At 48.9% G+C, this 22,542-nt stretch overlaps 1 protein-coding gene across 2 annotated transcripts; it reads right to left on the bottom strand.

The window, feature by feature from the left end:
- Positions 1–2,720: 2,720 nt before the first annotated feature.
- Positions 2,721–21,455, bottom strand: LOC139575514 (E3 ubiquitin-protein ligase arih1). 2 transcript variants are annotated; one of them, XM_071400522.1, is made up of 14 exons: positions 21,000–21,455; positions 19,919–19,986; positions 19,376–19,520; positions 16,996–17,088; positions 16,636–16,691; positions 16,064–16,130; positions 15,727–15,833; positions 15,411–15,453; positions 10,896–10,967; positions 10,449–10,579; positions 9,784–9,847; positions 4,111–4,371; positions 3,327–3,439; positions 2,721–2,981 (listed from the first exon to the last, which is right to left on the bottom strand). In XM_071400522.1, exons 1-14 carry the CDS (start codon positions 21,273–21,275, stop codon positions 2,897–2,899), a joined length of 1,581 nt encoding a protein of 526 aa, XP_071256623.1. In that variant the 5' UTR covers positions 21,276–21,455; the 3' UTR covers positions 2,721–2,896. The 2 variants fall into 2 exon arrangements, with proteins under 2 accessions (XP_071256623.1, XP_071256624.1); XM_071400523.1 differs by having other exon boundaries at positions 9,790–9,847.
- Between the last annotated feature and the right edge of the window lie 1,087 nt (positions 21,456–22,542).

Raw genomic sequence — 22,542 nt, 5'->3', positions numbered from 1 at the left:
ACTCTAAGCACACAGCCAAGACAACGCAGTAGTGGCTTTGGGACAAGTCTTGGAATGTCCTTGAGTGGCCCAGCCAGAGCCCAGACTTGAACCAGATCAAACATCTCTGGAGAGACCTGAAAATAGCTGTGCAGCGACGCTCCCCATCCAACCTGACAGAGCTAGAGAGGATCTGCAGAGAAGAATGGGAGACACTCTCCAAATACAGCTGTGCCAAGCTTCTAGCGTCACACCCAAGAAGACTCGAGGCTGTAAACGCTACTAAAGATGCTTCAACAAAGTACTGAGTAAAAGGTCTTAACACTTATATAAATGTGATATTTCATTTAATACATTTCTAAAAACCTGTTTTTGCTTTGTCATTATGGGGTATTGTGATGTCATTATGGGGTATTGTGATGTCATTATGGGGTATTGTGTATAGATTGAGGGGAGAAAAACAATTTAATACATTTTATAAGGCTGTAACGTAACAAAATGTGGAAAAAGTCAAGGGGTATGAATGCACTGTAATGTTTATGGGTCTATGACATTTGATGCAGGTTGAATGTGAACAGGAGCCAAGTGTTAATTATATTTTGTCTAAAGAAACAAATCGTATAACAAAATTCCTTTTGAATGACATTTATTTAAATAGGACATTTTGTTTGTAAGAATGGTTATAATACATGAAAGCAACTGTATCTGAACTTCCCATTTCACAGAAAGTATCAGAAACAAGAGATAAAAATAGTATTTTCAGATGATTCACACTTTGGGTGAAGAGAAATCTTTGTTTCCGTCTTGTCAGCCACATCAATGCCAGACTCTTGTCTTTCTCCAGGGCTACAGTGCATGGAGAAATGTATTCCAACAAACACTGACTGAGGACAGCACTGTGACTAGTCCAGCCACTTCCCTGGGCTAGGGGTTGGTCTTGTTTTGGACCTCGTATAAAACTGGAAAGTGTTATGAAGGTAAATGGCATCATGTTGGTACAACCCAGGCTGCTTTCCAAATGACAACCTATCCCCTATAGCGCTCTACTCCCCATTGGTCTGTGGTCAAAAGTAGTGCACTATATAGGGAATAGGGTGGCATTTCAGACTAGCAACCAGTGTAAACGCCACTCTCATAGTCTAGCCTAGATGCCAAAGCTTTACAACAACAGACATCTCAAAACATCAGCGCTTCTTTATGCTCAGTCCTTATATATTTTTTTAAATGCAGCTGTCGGACAAGACTCGTTCCTTAAAGCCCACGAAGCAGTTTGTATAGCTCAACTGGATGGTGCTGTTGAAAGCAATACTCCTTTACAGAACACAGATTTTAAAAAAGGGGAGGGAGGGGGGGGGGTTATGGGGTACGTCTTGTCAGCCAGGTCTGTCACAGTTTCTACTTCTTTAGGGGCCTAGGACTAGGTCATGTTGTCATGCTGACTGACTCAAGTTTAAAAACAGCACTTTCAGGGAATTACATAACGCCTCCCAGGTTACCAAGGTGCCCTACCGCCTCCCAGGTTGCCCTACCGCCTCCCAGGTGACCACGGTGCCCTACCGCCTCCCAGGTGACCAAGATGCATACAAAAAAAACATGAGGAAAAGCTCAAGTCTGAAAAAAGAAATACATTTGTTTATTTTTATTATGAGTGAATGTCACTCAATTTGGCTCTCATGAAACAGTTGGTAGTGTGTTATCTGTAAATTACAACTTCTAAGGAGAAACAGGAGGGGTGGTGATGGAAGAACAAAAACACGAGGGAGAGGGAATGAGGGGGGTTAGAACAAACAGGACATGACCTTCATCACAAACGTCACTCCATTCCTTATATAATGCATTACTTTTGACCAGGGTCCATAGTGCACTATATAGGGAGCCACTTAGGACACAGCGGAGTCCTTTCCAAGTCATTCTCTATTAATTTCTCAAACCCCCTCAGGTACAATTAGTTGATAACCTCTGAAGGTTACAAGGTCAATTCCAACTATGAATAAATCAATGTATTACCTGAACTACAGTCTGGCTTGCTGTTAATTAAAATATGTTTTGTTCTTTAGTCTCATTCGCTCACCTAATGCTGTCTTTTAGGTGGATTGTTTTGTCAGAATTGCTTTTAAAAAGCTACTACCACCCTGTCAAGAGTTTTATCGCTCGTTCAAACGGTTTCTTTCCTTCTCCTGGGTGAAGCTACACAGCTTCCAAACCCTCACAAAGAAGACGTTTTCTTTTAAAGCAGGAGGGAACTCGTCTTCTACACAGCAACTATATTGAATATATAAAAAAAAAAAAAAAAAGAATAAATATTTTTCAAAAACACAACAAAAAGAGAAATAAAAGAAACGTCCACACTTGCTGTTCCATGCATATGCGTTATTTACAAAATGAAAAACAAGTTTCCTTTTTCTGCACTCCCGATGGTTTCTCCTGCCAACCCACATGGTTTAGCACCTTACAATCAGCAAATCAACATTCAAAAACCCTACATGTGATCTAACCACATTTAATGAACATGGCTTGAACAGTTGGACTGTGTTGAACACAAACCCATGTCCCACACAAGGGTACTTAAAAATGAAACAAATAAAATACATCTCACTGGAAAACTGAACAGAGTGGGGGGGGGGGGTGATGATGTTACAATAGTGACCAATTGAGAGAAGCAGGGAGTTCTTTTTTGTCCTCACAATCCAATCTGCTACAAACAATACTGTTGTACAATTAATGTTTGAAATATTCTACCATTTTTTTTTTGTTGTTGATATAATTTATTTAAACTTTTCCATTAAACAAAACCCAAGAGAAAAAAATACGCAATATTGGGAAGATCAGCAACAATAGGTGAAAACCAGTGCTGCCCCGTGGCATTGCATCAGCGCTCTAGTCTGTCGAGGTTTTTTTATTAGTAAAGAGTCTATCCTTAATCTTCTATGTATTCCCAGAGGTCCTTCTCATAGCCCTCATGCACATGCTGCAGCAGCACCCGCCGCCGACTCTCACAGTATCTGGAGGACAGGAAACAGGAAACAGGGAGGAGGAGGAGAGGAAGGCTCATTTTAAAATCAGTCTGGTCTCATTCTGACATAACGCTGTAGCGTAGCCAACTAATCCATATTCGGCTTGACAACAGAGACAAATAGAATGGAACAAGAGACCATTTCTGATTAAATTAATCGCTGATCAATGACAGCCTCATAGTAGGCATAGTTGCCATTCAAATGTCATAGTACAAAAAGGCAAATCTGGTATAATTTCATAGATACACTGATCTATTAAATCATCTATCCTGTTGCAGACTAACCTGTACTTCCTGTCATAATAAAGACATCTATATTATGTATTGAACTCACCTGTACTTGTCCTGTACTTTCTGTTTGATGTCCTGCAGAGAGTCCTGGGAGATGTCCCGCTCCAGATATCCAGACAGAACCTCCGTAGCATTCTCCAAGTCAGCCTGATTGTTCTAAAAGAGGACGGCTTGGGTTCAGTCACAGCATATACACTGAATGTACAAAACATTAAGAACACCTGCTCTTTCTATGACAGACTGACCAGGTGAAAGATATGATCCCTTATTGATGTCACTTGTTAAATCCACTTCAAATCAGTAGATGAAGAGGAGGAGACAGGTTAAAGAAGGATTTTTAAGACTTGAGACATGGATTGTGAGTGTGAATAAGAAAGACTAAATATTTAAGTGCCTTTAAACAGTGTATAGTAGTAGGTGCCATGCGCACCGGTTTGAGTGTGTCAAGAACTGCAACGCTGCTGGGTTTCGTACACTCAGTGTACAGTATAGGGCCACTACTTGTCCTGATAGAACTACACAAACAGGAACTTCCCCTCATGACAACAACTGTGGAAATAAAGGGTTCCTTTAGAGAGACCTTGACTTGTAGGTGTAGAAATACATCATGGCTTTACTGTATACAACTGTACCAAGAGTTACTGGAGCAATTGAAACACTACAAGCTAAATAGAATACTCTCACTCTCTCCACTCTCTCCTTCTCTCTCTTTCCCCCTCCCTTCTCTGTTTGGGTCAGGACTATAGCTGTAAAGTTACCTCAAAGATGATAGACTGGTTGTTCTTCAGGTAGAAGGGTTTGGGTCAGGACTATAGCTGTAAAGTTACCTCAAAGATGATAGACTGGTTGTTCTTCTTGAGGTAGAAGGCGAAGACGTAGGTGAACATGAGTGTGGAGCGACACTGACACAGCACGTCCACGGCCTTCTTCAGGAACTGCACCTCGATCCACGACATGTTGTGATGCTGCATCTCCTCCATCTTGGCCTTGACCCCGGCGTACAGCTTGTGCTCGAAGCGCAGCGACTGCATGTGGTTCATGTAACGGTTGCAGTAGAACAGGTACCTCTGCAGGGCTGCCCTGGACCGCTGGAGGAGGAGGAGGAGGAGGGAGAACGCCTGGCTCTTAAAATCAGAACAACAATCAAGCCTGGGAGAATATGTTTACCTTTATATATGCTCATCATCACTAGTATAACCACTACTAGCATAACAACAACCACCACCACTACTAGCATAACAACAACCACCACCACTACTAGCATAACAACAACCACCACTACTACTAGCATAACAACAACCACCACTACTACTAGCATAACAACAACCACCACTACTACTAGCATAACAACAACCACCACCACTACTAGCATAACAACAACCACCACCACTACTAGCATAACAACAACCACCACCACTACTAGCATAACAACAACCACCACCACTACTAGCATAACAACAACCACCACCACTACTAGCATAACAACAACCACCACTACTACTAGCATAACAACAACCACCACTACTACTAGCATAACAACAACCACCACTACTACTAGCATAACAACCACCACCACTACTAGCATAACAACCACCACCAATAGCATAACAACCACCACCACTACTAGCATAACAACAACCACCACTACTACTAGCATAACAACCGCCACCACTAGCATAACAACCGCCACCACTAGCATAACAACCGCCACCACCAGCATAACAACCGCCACCACCACCACTACTAGCATAACAACCGCCACCACTAGCATAACAACCGCCACCACCACCACTAGCATAACAACCGCCACCACTAGCATAACAACTGCCACCACTAGCATAACAACCGCCACCACCACCACTACTAGCATAACAACCGCCACCACTAGCATAACAACCGCCACCACCACCACTAGCATAACAACCGCCACCACTAGCATAACAACCGCCACCACTAGCATAACAACCGCCACCACCACCACAAGCATAACAACCGCCACCACCACCACCACAAGCATAACAACCGCCACCACTAGCATAACAACTGCCACCACTAGCATAACAACCGCCACCACTAGCACAACAACCGCCACCACTAGCATAACAACCGCCACCACTAGCATAACAACCGCCACCACCACCACTACTAGCATAACAACCGCCACCACTAGCATAACAACCGCCACCACTAGCATAACAACCGCCACCACTAGCATAACAACCGCCACCACCACCACTACTAGCATAACAACCGCCACCACTAGCATAACAACCGCCACCACTAGCATAACAACTGCCACCACTAGCATAACAACCGCCACCACTAGCATAACAACCGCCACCACTAGCATAACAACCGCCAGCATAACAACCGCCAGCACCAGCATAACAACCGCCAGCACCAGCATAACAACCGCCACCACCAGCATAACAACCGCCACCACCAGCATAACAACCGCCACCACCACCACAAGCATAACAACCGCCACCACCACCACTAGCATAACAACCGCCACCACTAGCATAACAACCGCCACCACCACCACTACTAGCATAACAACCGCCACCACCACCACTACTAGCATAACAACCGCCACCAACCCCCACTACTAGCATAACAACCGCCACCACCACCACTAGCATAACAACCGCCACCACTAGCATAACAACAGCCACCACCACCACTAGCATAACAACCGCCACCACCACCACTAGCATAACAACCGCCACCACCACCACTAGCATAACAACCGCCACCACTAGCATAACAACCGCCACCACTAGCATAACAACCGCCACCACTAGCATAACAACCGCCACCACTAGCATAACAACCGCCACCACCACCACTAGCATAACAACCGCCACCACCACCACCAGCATAACAACCGCCACCACCACTACCAGCATAACAACCGCCACCACCAGCATAACAACCGCCACCACCACTAGCATAACAACCGCCACCACTACTAGCATAACAACCGCCACCACTACTAGCATAACAACCGCCACCACTACTAGCATAACAACCGCCACCACTACTAGCATAACAACCGCCACCACCACTAGCATAACAACCGCCAGCACCAGCATAACAACCGCCAGCACCAGCATAACAACCGCCAGCACCAGCATAACAACCGCCAGCACCAGCATAACAACCGCCACCACCAGCATAACAACCGCCACCACCAGCATAACAACCGCCACCACTAGCATAACAACCGCCACCACTAGCATAACAACCGCCACCACTAGCATAACAACCGCCACCACTAGCATAACAACCGCCACCACTAGCATAACAACCGCCACCACTAGCATAACAACCGCCACCACCACTACTAGCATAACAACCGCCACCACTAGCATAACAACCGCCACCACCACTACTAGCATAACCGCCACCACTAGCATAACAACCGCCACCACCACTACTAGCATAACAACCGCCACCACTACTAGCATAACAACCGCCACCACTACTAGCATAACAACCGCCACCACTACTAGCATAACAACCGCCACCACCACTAGCATAACAACCGCCACCACCACTACTAGCATAACAACCGCCAGCACCAGCATAACAACCGCCAGCACCAGCATAACAACCGCCACCACCAGCATAACAACCGCCACCACTAGCATAACAACCGCCACCACTAGCATAACAACCGCCACCACTAGCATAACAACCGCCACCACTAGCATAACAACCGCCACCACTAGCATAACAACCGCCACCACTAGCATAACAACCGCCACCACTAGCATAACAACCGCCACCACTAGCATAACAACCGCCACCACTAGCATAACAACCGCCACCACTAGCATAACAACCGCCACCACTAGCATAACAACCGCCACCACCACTACTAGCATAACAACCGCCACCACTAGCATAACAACCGCCACCACCACTACTAGCATAACCGCCACCACTAGCATAACAACCGCCACCACAAGCATAACAACCGCTTCCACCACCACTAGCATAACAACCGCCACCGCCACCACTAGCATAACAACCGCCACCACTAGCATAACAACCGCCACCACCACCACTACTAGCACAACAACCGCCACCACTAGCATAACAACCACCACTACTAGCATAACAACCGCCACCACTAGCATAACAACCGCCACCACAAGCATAACAACCGCCACCACCACCACTAGCATAACAACCGCCACCACCACCACTAGCATAACAACCGCCACCACTAGCATAACAACCGCCACCACTAGCATAACAACCGCCACCACCACCACTACTAGCATAACAACCGCCACCACCACCACTACTAGCATAACAACCGCCACCACTACTAGCATAACAACCGCCACCACCACCACTAGCATAACAACCGCCACCACTAGCATAACAACCGCCACCACTAGCATAACAACCGCCACCACTAGCATAACAACCGCCACCACCACCACTACTAGCATAACAACCGCCACCACCACCACTACTAGCACAACAACCGCCACCACCACCACTACTAGCATAACAACCGCCACCACCACTACTAGCATAACCGCCACCACTAGCATAACAACCGCCACCACAAGCATAACAACCGCCACCACAAGCATAACAACCGCTTCCACCACCACTAGCATAACAACCGCCACCACCACCACTAGCATAACAACCGCCACCACTAGCATAACAACTGCCACCACTAGCATAACAACCGCCACCACCACCACTAGCATAACAACCGCCACCACCACCACTAGCATAACAACCGCCACCACCACCACTAGCATAACAACCGCCACCACTAGCATAACAACTGCCACCACTAGCATAACAACCGCCACCACCACCACTAGCATAACAACCGCCACCACCACCACTAGCATAACAACCGCCACCACCACCACTAGCATAACAACCGCCACCACCACCACTAGCATAACAACCGCCACCACTAGCATAACAACCGCCACCACTAGCATAACAACCGCCACCACCACCACTACTAGCATAACAACTGCCACCACCACCACTACTAGCATAACAACCGCCACCACCACCACTACTAGCATAACAACCGCCACCACCACCACTAGCATAACAACCGCCACCACTAGCATAACAACCGCCACCACTAGCATAACAACCGCCACCACCACCACTACTAGCATAACAACCGCCACCACCACCACTACTAGCATAACAACCGCCACCACCACCACTACTAGCATAACAACCGCCACCCACCCACCACTAGCAGCACTAACCACCCACCCACCACTAGCAGCACGCCCGCCTACCACTAGCAGCACACCCGCCTACTACTAGCACACCCACCTACCACTAGCACACCCACCTACCACTAGCACCCCCCCCCCCCCCCCCCAGCACTAGCACACCCACCCACCCACCACTAGCAGGACACCCACCCACCCACCACTAGCACACCCACCTACCACTAGTGCCCCCCTACTAGTACAACCACCACCAGTATGCCATAACAAGCATAACCACCATTATAAACTGGGTGGGTCGAGCCCTGAATGCTGATTGGCTGACAGCCGTGGTATACCACAGGTATAACAAAACATTTATTTTTACTGCTCTAATTAAGTTGGTAACCAGTTTATAATAGCAATAAGGCCCTTCGGGGGGTGAGGTATAGTGCCAATATACCACGGCTAAGGGCTGTGTCCAGGCACTCGCGTTGCGTTATGCGTATGGACAGTCCCTAGCTGTGGTATATTAGCCATATACCACACCCACTCTGGCCTTATTGCTTAAGTACACCGTCACTAGCATAGCCACCACCACACCGTCACCAGCATAGCCACCACTACACCGTCACCAGCATAGCCACCACTACACCGTCACCAGCATAGCCACCACCACACCGTCACTAGCATAGCCACCACTACACCGTCACTAGCATAGCCACCACCACACCGTCACTAGCATAGCCACCACCACACCGTCACTAGCATAGCCACCACTACACCGTCACTAGCATAGCCACCACTACACCGTCACTAGTATAGCCACCACTACACCGTCACTAGCATAGCCACCACCACACCGTCACTAGCATAGCCACCACTACACCGTCACTAGCATAGCCACCACTACACCGTCACTAGCATAGCCACCACTACACCGTCACTAGCATAGCCACCACTACACCGTCACTAGCATAGCCACCACTACACCGTCACTAGCATAGCCACCACTACACCGTCACTAGTATAGCCACCACTACACCGTCACTAGCATAGCCACCACCACACCGTCACTAGTATAGCCACCACCACACCGTCACTAGCATAGCCACCACCACACCGTCACTAGCATAGCCACCACTACACCGTCACTAGCATAGCCATCACGTAACTGTTGTGGGAATGAGGAAATATGTCTATCATTATACATGATGGTCAACAAAGACCAGGACTATGTTGTGATTCTAGTCTACAGTGAGGAACACTAAAGACACCATGACTCACTGTTACCTCTTGGGCGTCCCTCGCCGCCTTGGCATCATCCTCATTGTAGCGGTTGCAGTTGTACCTACAATAAAACAGAGCTAGTAATTAGTGAGAGAAAAAAAATTCAAAACATTTTAGTCCAATATGGTTGTAGCTTCCTTCCTTATTACAGCAACAACAAAGACCGACAGCAACCGGAGGGATGCCAGTTTAAATCCCGGGTCTGACAAAATCTGTCCGGAAGTGAGCTATTAACAGGAGAGAAATCCTAGACGCCTTCACCTGTCGTTGAGGTCTTGATCAAGGCACCTAACCCCCCCCCCAACAACAACTGCTCCACGGGCGCCCAAGTAAGGCAGCCCCCCCCCCCCCACTCCAACCTGTATGTGTCTTTCGGAGGTGTTGGGATAAAGCGGAAGGACAATAAAGGAATCTAAAAAGGGATGCTTCTGAATGCTGGCAGTGAGGTCATTTATCAACTTCCCCAGAGTCAGATGAACTCGCCGATACCATTTTTATGTTTCCGTGGCCAGTATGAAGGAAGTTAGAGGTAGTTTCACGAGCCAATGCTAACTAGCATTAGCACAATGACTGCAAGTCTATGGGTATCTACTAGCATGCTAGCAGATACCCATAGACTTCCAGTAAAATAGTACTAGTCAGTAGGAGGTAGATCCACCCACCAGGCAGAGCCGTGTGGTTCCCAGGGCCCCAGGCAGACCCAGCAGAACTCTGCCTTGCAGCTCTGGTTCCGACACACCATGTGGTTGCAGCCGCCGTCCTTCTCAATGGTCACGTGGCATTTGGGGCACTCCTGAGGGAAAGATGGCCAAGCAGAGAGGGGCTCAGTAACAGTCCATCATTCACACAGCAGCAGCACTATAGAGCAACATATAAGAGCCAGTTTTCCCTGACACAGATTAAGTCTAGAATATCCACTGAGAATTATTTTTAGTCCAGGAATAGGGCGTAATCTGTGTCTGGGGAAACCAGTCCTAAAATACTGAAAGAGATACTCAAAACACAAATCTAGCTGGTTTCGTGGAGGGACTAGCAAGTGATATAGCTAGTTTCTGGACCTCCATAAAAACAGACCATGATTGTGTTTAGAGGTAAGCCTGTTTAAATACCCTTGTATTGGCTGCGATCCAGTTGGACGTCTCGCTGTCATCGTCACACTTCTTGATCCATTTCCTCAACCACTGAAAGGTTCAACACGGGAAAAGATATTCAATACAACAAGTTCAAAGTCAACAATCTTTGTTTGATAATGTAACTATATTACAGGAAGTATTACTATGTTAATCTCAGGGGACCTCTGTCCCCAAGTACACTTTACCATTAACCATAAATGTGTAGACTAGGGCTCGGTCTAGAACCAACCCATTGTCACTAGTGGAGATCTGAAAGGATAAGCAATTTGGTGACAATTCTACATTTCCCGTCGGGGGACAAGGTGAAGCAGCCACCACCTATCCCGTCGGGGGACAAGGTGAAGCAGCCACCACCACCTATCCCGTCGGGGGACAAGGTGAAGCAGCCACCACCACCACCTATCCCGTCAGGGGACAAGGTGAAGCAGCCACCACCTATCCCGTCGGGGGACAAGGTGAAGCAGCCACCACCACCACCTATCCCGCCGGGGGACAAGGTGAAGCAGCCACCACCTATCCCGCCAGGGGACAAGGTGAAGCAGCCACCACCACCACCTATCCCGTCAGGGGAAAAGGTGAAGCTACCACCACCTATCCCGTCAGGGGACAAGGTGAAGCAGCCACCACCACCACCTATCCCGTCGGGGGACAAGGTGAAGCAGCCACCACCTATCCCGTCAGGGGACAAGGTGAAGCAGCCACCACCACCACCTATCCCGCCGGGGGACAAGGTGAAGCAGCCACCACCTATCCCGCCGGGGGACAAGGTGAAGCAGCCACCACCTATCCCGTCGGGGGACAAGGTGAAGCTGCCACCACCTATCCCGTCGGGGGACAAGGTGAAGCTGCCACCACCTATCCCGTCAGGGGACAAGGTGAAGCTGCCACCACCTATCCCGTCAGGGGACAAGGTGAAGCTGCCACCACCTATCCCGTCAGGGGACAAGGTGAAGCTACCACCACCACCACCTATCCCGCCGGGGGACAAGGTGAAGCAGCCACCACCTATCCCGCCGGGGGACAAGGTGAAGCAGCCACCACCTATCCCGCCGGGGGACAAGGTGAAGCAGCCACCACCTATCCCGCCGGGGGACAAGGTGAAGCAGCCACCACCTATCCCGCCGGGGGACGAGGTGAAGCTGCCACCACCTATCCCGTCAGGGGACAAGGTGAAGCTACCACCACCACCACCTATCCCGCCGGGGGACAAGGTGAAGCTGCCACCACCTATCCCGTCAGGGGACAAGGTGAAGCTACCACCACCACCACCTATCCCGCCGGGGGACAAGGTGAAGCTGCCACCACCTATCCCGTCAGGGGACAAGGTGAAGCTACCACCACCTATCCCGTCAGGGGACAAGGTGAAGCTGCCACCACCTATCCCGTCAGGGGACAAGGTGAAGCTGCCACCACCTATCCCGTCGGGGGACAAGGTGAAGCTACCACCACCACCACCTATCCCGCCGGGGGACAAGGTGAAGCAGCCACCACCTATCCCGCCGGGGGACAAGGTGAAGCAGCCACCACCACCACCTATCCCGCCGGGGGACAAGGTGAAGCAGCCACCACCTATCCCGCCGGGGGACAAGGTGAAGCAGCCACCACCTATCCCGCCGGGGGACAAGGTGAAGCTGCCACCACCTATCCCGTCAGGGGACAAGGTGAAGCTACCACCACCACCACCTATCCCGCCGGGGGACAAGGTGAAGCTGCCACCACCTATCCCGTCAGGGGACAAGGTGAAGCTGCCACCACCTATCCCGTCAGGGGACAAGGTGAAGCTACCACCACCTATCCCGTCAGGGGACAAGGTGAAGCTGCCACCACCTATCCCGTCAGGGGACAAGGTGAAGCTGCCACCACCTATCCCGTCGGGGGACAAGGTGAAGCTACCACCACCTATCCCGCCGGGGGACAAGGCGAAGCAGCCACCACCTATCCCGCCGGGGGACAAGGCGAAGCAGCCACCACCTATCCCGCCGGGGGACAAGGCGAAGCAGCCACCACCTATCCCGCCGGGGGACAAGGCGAAGCAGCCACCACCTATCCCGCCGGGGGACAAGGTGAAGCAGCCACCACCTATCCCGCCGGGGGACAAGGTGAAGCAGCCACCACCTATCCCGCCGGGGGACAAGGTGAAGCAGCCACCACCTATCCCGCCGGGGGACAAGGTGAAGCAGCCACCACCTATCCCGCCGGGGGACAAGGTGAAGCAGCCACCACCTATCCCGCCGGGGGACAAGGTGAAGCAGCCACCACCTATCCCGCCGGGGGACAAGGTGAAGCAGCCACCACCTATCCCGCCGGGGGACAAGGTGAAGCAGCCACCACCTATCCCGCCGGGGGACAAGGTGAAGCAGCCACCACCTATCCCGCCGGGGGACAAGGTGAAGCAGCCACCACCTATCCCGCCGGGAGACAAGGTGAAGCAGCCACCACCTATCCCGCCGGGGGACAAGGTGAAGCAGCCACCACCTATCCCGCCGGGGGACAAGGTGAAGCAGCCACCACCTATCCCGCCGGGGGACAAGGTGAAGCAGCCACCACCTATCCCGCCGGGGGACAAGGTGAAGCAGCCACCACCTATCCCGCCGGGAGACAAGGTGAAGCAGCCACCACCTATCCCGCCAGGGGACAAGGTGAAGCAGCCACCACCTATCCCGCCAGGGGACAAGGTGAAGCAGCCACCACCTATCCCGCCAGGGGACAAGGTGAAGCAGCCACCACCTATCCCGTCAGGGGACAAGGTGAAGCAGCCACCACCTATCCCGTCAGGGGACAAGGTGAAGCAGCCACCACCTATCCCGTCAGGGGACAAGGTGAAGCAGCCACCACCTATCCCGTCAGGGGACAAGGTGAAGCAGCCACCACCACCACCTATCCCGCCGGGGGACAAGGTGAAGCAGCCACCACCTATCCCGCCGGGGGACAAGGTGAAGCAGCCACCACCTATCCCGCCAGGGGACAAGGCGAAGCTGCCACCACCTATCCCGTCGGGGGACAAGGTGAAGCTACCACCACCTATCCCGCCGGGGGACAAGGCGAAGCAGCCACCACCTATCCCGCCGGGGGACAAGGCGAAGCAGCCACCACCTATCCCGCCGGGGGACAAGGCGAAGCAGCCACCACCTATCCCGCCGGGGGACAAGGCGAAGCAGCCACCACCTATCCCGCCGGGGGACAAGGTGAAGCAGCCACCACCTATCCCGCCGGGGGACAAGGTGAAGCAGCCACCACCTATCCCGCCGGGGGACAAGGTGAAGCAGCCACCACCTATCCCGCCGGGGGACAAGGTGAAGCAGCCACCACCTATCCCGCCGGGGGACAAGGTGAAGCAGCCACCACCTATCCCGCCGGGAGACAAGGTGAAGCAGCCACCACCTATCCCGCCGGGGGACAAGGTGAAGCAGCCACCACCTATCCCGCCGGGGGACAAGGTGAAGCAGCCACCACCTATCCCGCCGGGGGACAAGGTGAAGCAGCCACCACCTATCCCGCCGGGGGACAAGGTGAAGCAGCCACCACCTATCCCGCCGGGAGACAAGGTGAAGCAGCCACCACCTATCCCGCCGGGGGACAAGGTGAAGCAGCCACCACCTATCCCGCCGGGGGACAAGGTGAAGCAGCCACCACCTATCCCGCCGGGGGACAAGGTGAAGCAGCCACCACCTATCCCGCCGGGGGACAAGGTGAAGCAGCCACCACCTATCCCGCCGGGAGACAAGGTGAAGCAGCCACCACCTATCCCGCCAGGGGACAAGGTGAAGCAGCCACCACCTATCCCGCCAGGGGACAAGGTGAAGCAGCCACCACCTATCCCGCCAGGGGACAAGGTGAAGCAGCCACCACCTATCCCGTCAGGGGACAAGGTGAAGCAGCCACCACCTATCCCGTCAGGGGACAAGGTGAAGCAGCCACCACCTATCCCGTCAGGGGACAAGGTGAAGCAGCCACCACCTATCCCGTCAGGGGACAAGGTGAAGCAGCCACCACCACCACCTATCCCGCCGGGGGACAAGGTGAAGCAGCCACCACCTATCCCGCCGGGGGACAAGGTGAAGCAGCCACCACCTATCCCGCCAGGGGACAAGGTGAAGCAGCCACCACCTATCCCGCCAGGGGACAAGGTGAAGCAGCCACCACCTATCCCGCCAGGGGACAAGGTGAAGCAGCCACCACCTATCCCGCCAGGGGACAAGGTGAAGCAGCCACCACCTATCCCGCCAGGGGACAAGGTGAAGCAGCCACCACCTATCCCGCCAGGGGACAAGGTGAAGCAGCCACCACCTATCCCGTTAGGGGACAAGGTGAAGCTACCACCACCTATCCCGTCAGGGGAAAAGGTGAAGCTACCACCACCTATCCTGTCAGATCTACAGTACATGAAATGTATATGGGGTAAGGGTTAAAGTTGTTTTTGTGGACTGGGTCTGACTACTATTACATTACCACTGACAGGGAGGGTTGAATTTAGACTCAGTTGTGACATACCTTACACTTGACAGGATCATGCCAGTTCTCACCACAATTGAAGCTGCAATGATTGGATAGAAATAAAGATCCACATGTAACCCAAAAAAAAATCAATGTTTTTTTTAGGATTCCATTTGTGTGACAACTGCAAGAGATATCACATGCGTTTTGAGAGATGTTGGTTACACTCCTTTTACCGTGTGTTAATAAATCAAGACTTCTCTGTGTGAGTATTAGTGGTAGATGGTCCTTTTTACATGCCAGAGAACGTGTATGATGTACAAAACAAAACCAATAAGCAGGGAATGTAAGTCCTAGTATGGCTGTCTCTTACCAGAACTGCCGGCCACATGTGCATCTCACAGGCTTAGCATCTGGGTACTGGACTTTGACTACGTGATGGCAGTCTGGCGCCGGGCACCATTTTAACAGTCGATTGCACTGAGGACGAGAGGACAGGAGCATAAGAAGAGGGGATACAAGCAGAAGGAATACATGCCAATCCTCTTCTCCAAAACAAGCAAGATTATCTAACATCTGAAGAACACATGAAATATTCTCAGTGGGGCTTTCATGGATAATTACTACATTGTATTTTAGAGTACAGACATCTCCATATAAAACACAGTTGCTGTATATATATAATCAATAAAGAACATTACACATCTTACCTCTACAAAACTATTGGTAATCAAGTGTTGGTACTTCAACTTCACCTTGGACTCTGTGATCAGTCTCCTACAGGAAAATCATTTGGTTTATTGAAATGCTAATTAAATGTAGTGGATTTGAACAAATACAAAAAAAATGTGATTTATAAACTTTATAAAATCTGCTACTCTACATCTCCAACTCTCACAGAACAAGCAGCGTGTAGAGCAAGCAGCGTGTAGAGCAACCAGCGTGTAGAGCAAGCAGCGTGTAGAGCAAGCAGCGTGTAGAGCAAGCAGCGTGTAGAGCAAGCAGCGTGTATGTAATGCTGAAACGTAATAATAATAAATGAAAGGCTTTACTGTCACAGAGCGGATAGATGCAGTTAAATTTGTTGTTTTACAGGGTCAGACATAGTAGTAAGGAGCCCCTGGAGCAAATCAGGGTTACGTGTCTTGCTCAAGGGCACAGACAGATTGTTCATCTTGACGGCGCGGGTATTCGAACCAGCAACCTTTCAGTTACTGTCCTAATGCGCTAACCGCTAGTCTACCTGCTGTGGAATGTAAAGCGACACTGACGTAACACTTACATGACTGTGTTGTCGTCCACCAATATATCACAGCTGTGAGCAGGGCAGGAAATTGTCTTTTTTTTTTTAAGAAAGAGAAAGGAAACATGGTGAGATTTTTCACATCTCAACAAAAGCCCAATGAGTCAGAGTAAGAGTTTACAGTCCATGGTAACGATACATACATACCTGCTGTGTGTATGAATGTATGTATGAATAAGCCAAAGGTCAAAGGTTATTATTTTAACGTTTTGTCTGTGCTATTGCATTGCTTTCTTCTTGACTACTTCCTGCTGACCTCTTGCCAGGCCCCGCCCACCAAGGGTTTCTTACCGTAAGGGTCTTTTCCTGGTAAAACAAAAAGGTGTTTGTGATGCTTACCTGTCCCATCCCCTCCTCGATGATTTTGGTAGTCAAGTAGTCCCCCCAACACTGCATGCAGAACTTGTGTCCACACTCCAGGCCAGTGAAGTACTGTTGGAGATGAAGATTCAGTCATAGAGGCTAGGGGGTAAGGGTTAGTGGGTATGGGTTAGAGGCTAGGGGGTATGGGTTAGAGGCTAGGGGGTATGGGTTATAGGCTAGGGGGTATGGGTTAGAGGCTAGGGGGTATAGGGGGTATGGGTTAGAGGCTAGGGGGTATGGGTTAGAGGCTAGGGGGTATGGGTTAGAGGCCAGGGGGTATGGGTTAGAGGCCAGGGGGTATGGGTTAGAGGCCAGGGGGTATGGGTTAGAGGCTAGGGGGTATGGGTTAGAGGCTAAGGGGTATGGGTTAGAGGCTAAGGGGTATGGGTTAGAGGCTAAGGGGTATGGGTTAGAGGCCAGGGGGTATGGGTTAGAGGCCAGGGGGTATGGGTTAGAGGCCAGGGGGTATGGGTTAGAGGCTAGGAGGTATGGGTTAGAGTCCAGGGGGTATGGGTTAGAGGCTAAGGGGTATGGGTTAGAGTCCAGGGGGTATGGGTTAGAGGCCAGGGGGTATGGGTTAGAGGCTAGGAGGTATGGGTTAGAGGCTAGGAGGTATGGGTTAGAGGCTAGGAGGTATGGGTTAGAGGCTAGGAGGTATGGGTTAGAGGCTAGGGGGTATGGGTTAGAGGCTAGGGGGTATGGGTTAGAGGCTAGGGGGTATGGGTTAGAGGCTAGGGGGTATGGGTTAGAGGCCAGGGGGTATGGGTTAGAGGCCAGGGGGTATGGGTTAGAGGCCAGGGGGTATGGGTTAGAGGCCAGGGGGTATGGGTTAGAGGCCAGGGGGTATGGGTTAGAGGCCAGGGGGTATGGGTTAGAGGCCAGGGGGTATGGGTTAGAGGCCAGGGGGTATGGGTTAGAGGCCAGGGGGTATGGGTTAGAGGCTAGGGGGTATGGGTTAGAGGCTAGGGGGTATGGGTTAGAGGCTAGGGGGTGTCTCCTTTCATAATACTGACTGACTGAGTTTGGGTAGTTCAGCTAGAAGATCTGACAGGGCATGTCCTAGTGATGGGGAGGGGGGAATCTATACAGTTACACATCACAATATTATATCGATACTTTGACTATATAGATATATTTTTTTGCTAGGTAGTGTTAGCTCGAGCTAATCGGCTGTACCCGCACCAAATCTCAGGTATTATTCATCCTATAGCTAGTTTATTTAAAAATAGTGAGCCAACACGTTTTCAGCACTTTATTTCTATGACTGATCAAAACTAGTTTTCTCCTGCGCTCTTCCCTCTGTAGCAGACATATAGTGTAATGTGTTAATATGAAATAGCAGTATTGAATCGCAATACATATCGTATCAGTATGGTGATATTGTATCGTGATACATATCGTATCAGTATGGTGATATTGTATCGTGATACATATCGTATCAGTATGGTGATATTGTATCGTAATACATATCGTATCGGTGATATTGTGTCGTAATACATATCGTATCAGTATGGTGATATTGTATCGTGATACATATCGTATCAGTATGGTGATATTGTATCGTGATACATATCGTATCAGTATGGTAATATTGTATCATAATACATATCGTACCAGTATGGTGATATTGTATCGTAATACATATCGTATCGGTATGGTGATATTGTATCGTAATAAATATCGTATCAGTATGGTGATATTGTATCGTAATACATATCGTATCAGTATGGTGGTATTGTATCGTAATACATATTGTATCAGTATGGTGATATTGTATCGTAATACATATCGTATCAGTATGGTGATATTGTATCATGATACATATCGTATCAGTATGGTGATATTGTATCGTGAGGTCCCTGGCAATTCCAGCCCTATCATGTCCTGATCTTTTCACATCTACACTAGTGCCTAGTAGCTAGAGGTAGGGGCTAGGAGTTAAGTGTTTCCCTTCATGTCTAGGGGTTGTGTCTTTCCCTTCAGAGTAGGCTACTGACCGAGTTTGGGTAGTTCAGAGCTACACTACCAGAGTCTGAGGGTAGAAGATAGGGTGCAGGGTAGGAAATAGGGTTCAGGGTAAGGGACAGGGTTCAGGGTAAGGGACAGGGTTCAGGGTAAGGGACAGGGTTCAGGGTAAGGGACAGGGTTCAGGGTAAGGGACAGGGTTCAGGTTCAGGGTAAGGGACAGGGTTCAGGGTAAGGGTTCAGGGTACGGGACAGGGTTCAGGGTAAGGGACAGGGTTCAGGGTAAGGGTTCAGGGTAAGGGACAGGGTTCAGGGTAAGGGTTCAGGGTAAGGGACAGGGTTCAGGGTAAGGGACAGGGTTCAGGGTAAGGGTTTAGGGTAAGGTACTGACCGTGTTTGGGTAGTTCAGGTAGCAGATCTGACAGGGAAGATCCTGAGCAGAGGACCTCGTGTTCATCAGCCGTGTCCTCGACTTCTTACTGGGGTTGATGACATGGCATTCCGAGAACAATTTGTCAAGGTTCCCATCAAAATATCTAGTGAGAGAAGACATGTCATCAGTGTATTATTCACTAGAATAGGGACTTCGGGTCATGCTATAACAAATGGTTACATAGAAAGGCAATAAGTCATAGCCAAACTAGAGCACCAAGACAAAGGCGAAACCTGTGCCCAGATCTCGGGACTTTTAACTATTGGACATAGCGCAAATTGAGCATTAAAAAGGGTCTGCAGTGAAATTGGTAAACAGACAATTGATTTGATCAATTCAATTTCCTTGTGTAATGCTGTCTATTCATATTTAATACCAGACCATGGACATTCAACAGACCACCTAACTAACACAATGATGGCACTAATAGAGCCAAGAAGATTACACTGTTTTACAATGAGTTTTACAACAAATCATACAAGAGCCAATGTCACGACTAACCTTTCCATCAGTTTCTCTTTGTCCCAATTGAAGTGACTAAGAAGTATTCTTGTTATCGTTGCAGGGTTCTAGAGAAGAGTAGCAAAAATTAGGAGGCAAAATACACATTTATATTGCCTCCGGAAGCTTCATAGCTTTTAAAAGACAGCCACTTAACTAGCTAGCTATTTAGCATTGGATTAGAATACACTAAACGGTAACTAGCAGTACGGTCATGTCAGTTACACGACAAATACGTTCTAGGCTATTATTGTTCAAAATGTGTCTAATAATAGGATTCATAAAAATCTGCAATTCATTGCAGACAAACTCACTGACTGACAGAAGTGGGAATCAAGGTTCGGCCATGTTGTTTCAGGCGCACAGGCCTCAAAATCAGACACAGTGGAAAGTAAGATAGCTAGCTAGGTGGCTAGCTATAATCCAGGTGAAACTATGGACATAGGGGGCTGATAGGATCTCACGCAAGCTAGATAGCTCAGTACCGTTAGCTACTTCGCCATTTTGGTGCCATAAAAGAAGACAAATACGTTGATGACAGTGTTGTAATAGCTACGTTGTAGCTAACAGGGGAATGACAAAGATGACTAGCCAAACTAGCTAGGTTTTCTGGCTGGGTCTAACAGTTATTTTTACTAAATCTTACTGTAGCTAGTTGGGTCAGCATCTTGGCAGAACTGACAACTCACTTATCTCGCTGAGCCAGGCGCACTAGTCTTTCAAGAGACATAACGTTACGTTATTGGTTCGTTAGCTAACGTTAGTTGACTAAACTAAAGTTGGCAGCTTCCCTAGACAGATAACGTTAATTTAGCTAGCTGGTTAGTTACAGTAGTAGTTTGTTGAAATTGAAGTCTGAGTAACTTAGCTACAGTACCTAAACTAAGGTAACGTTACTAACGTTAGTTTGTAACTAGCTAGGTAACGTTAGCTAGCAAACAAGCTAACATGCGTTGAGGCTTACCGTTACCTACGATTGTTTGTTCTGGGCAGTAAACTAACTAATTACTAATTAGCTGTTTACGTTTTACAATTTGCGGCCTACCGAGACCCAACATCCTCGGCCTTTCCTTCACCTCACCTGGATGACATCATTGACCTCCCTGATACACTCGATCATATGCTGAAGGATCTGTTCAGCAGTCAGAACCTCGAACCGATAGTCCTCCTCGTCTTGACCGGGCCCTAGGCCACTGCCCCCGGTCTCCCCACATTCATCTCGCTCTCCACCGGCCACAACAGGATCATCCAACTCCACTTCCAGAGTGTCGTCTTCGGGATCCTCCTCAGCGCTGTCTTCGCTGCATTCCTCTTCCTCCTCGTCGAATTCATAATTGTACCCTTCGTCTGAGTCCATTACTCGGTTAACTTGATATTGTGACAAGGTATGATACCAAACGCTAGATACGAGGATGTGTACAGGCCGCAACGAAACAAGAGACGAAATATTTCGAAAGAGAAAAAAAATATTTCCGGAGAGAGAGAGTAGCTAGCTACAACAACATGAGCGCAGCTGCTGCTGGACCAACAAAGAGATGCGGCGTCATACTGACCTACGTTTTACGTCACGTCAAATAAGGACGAGCAGGACATGTACAAACACTTCAAGCACATCAAGATCACTGTTATTTATTTGTTGAAGACAGCGTGGAATGTTTTAACAAATTATTATACTTTATCATAAAAATATAAGGCTGCCATTCACCGGTGTGTATTCCCCGTTGTGTTTTTCTCTTTCTGAATTTGACCTTCTTTAAATGAGCCTAATCCTTCATGATAAATAATTCAACAAACATTGGTTATTTATATTCCTGTGTAGGACATTGTGTACTATGGCCACATTACGCCAAAAATACATTATTGGCATACCCATTACAACCAATGAATACAATTGTCGTTTTAATACATTCATTTAGTTTTGTATCATATTGTAATGCTGTAGCCATTATATCATATGTAAGTGTATGAGAAAACATTATATAGGGCCTGTTTATAATTACACTGGTGAGTCTTGCAAACAGAGTGAGCGTGTATGTAGACACTTTACCACTAGATGACAGTACAGAGTTAAATCTAAAACTTTTGACCTGCGTTGGATTTAATTTAGTGTGACTGGCATCAATCCGCCCCATAGCCTATGGCTGAGGGCGTAGTGTTGCGGTAATGTTATAGAACACAAGCAGGCTAATCTAATTTAGCAAGTATTCATTTTGCAAGTATATTGCAATAATCGTATATGTAGTCTTCAAATTATTTAAACTCCTTTACTGTTTAGCAAAATGTGTAATGACTAGGCATATTTAATTCACATACATAACCTTTGAGTATATCTGTTTTCAAGAACTTTTACACATCCTCACAGGCCTCTGTGAATTGAGGCATATTGTGTGTTTCAGGTTTTGTGGTCACAGTTTTTTATGATTCTATCTTATTGAAAGCCTACACATACCACAATAAAAGGACAAAATAATTACTAGACAAAAGAGTCTTTGAGCCAACACATTATATGTTAAGGAATGGTAGTTGAAAGCAGAATGAAGTGGCCTTATATGTTGAGGAATGGTAGTTGAAAGCAGAATGGAGTGGCCTTATATGTTGAGGAATGGTAGTTGAAAGCAGAATGG

The sequence above is a fragment of the Salvelinus alpinus genome, chromosome 5 (assembly GCF_045679555.1).
Source record: "Salvelinus alpinus chromosome 5, SLU_Salpinus.1, whole genome shotgun sequence".
NCBI classification, from domain to species: Eukaryota; Metazoa; Chordata; class Actinopteri; order Salmoniformes; family Salmonidae; genus Salvelinus; species Salvelinus alpinus.
This window is presented reverse-complemented; position numbering and strand designations above follow the sequence as displayed.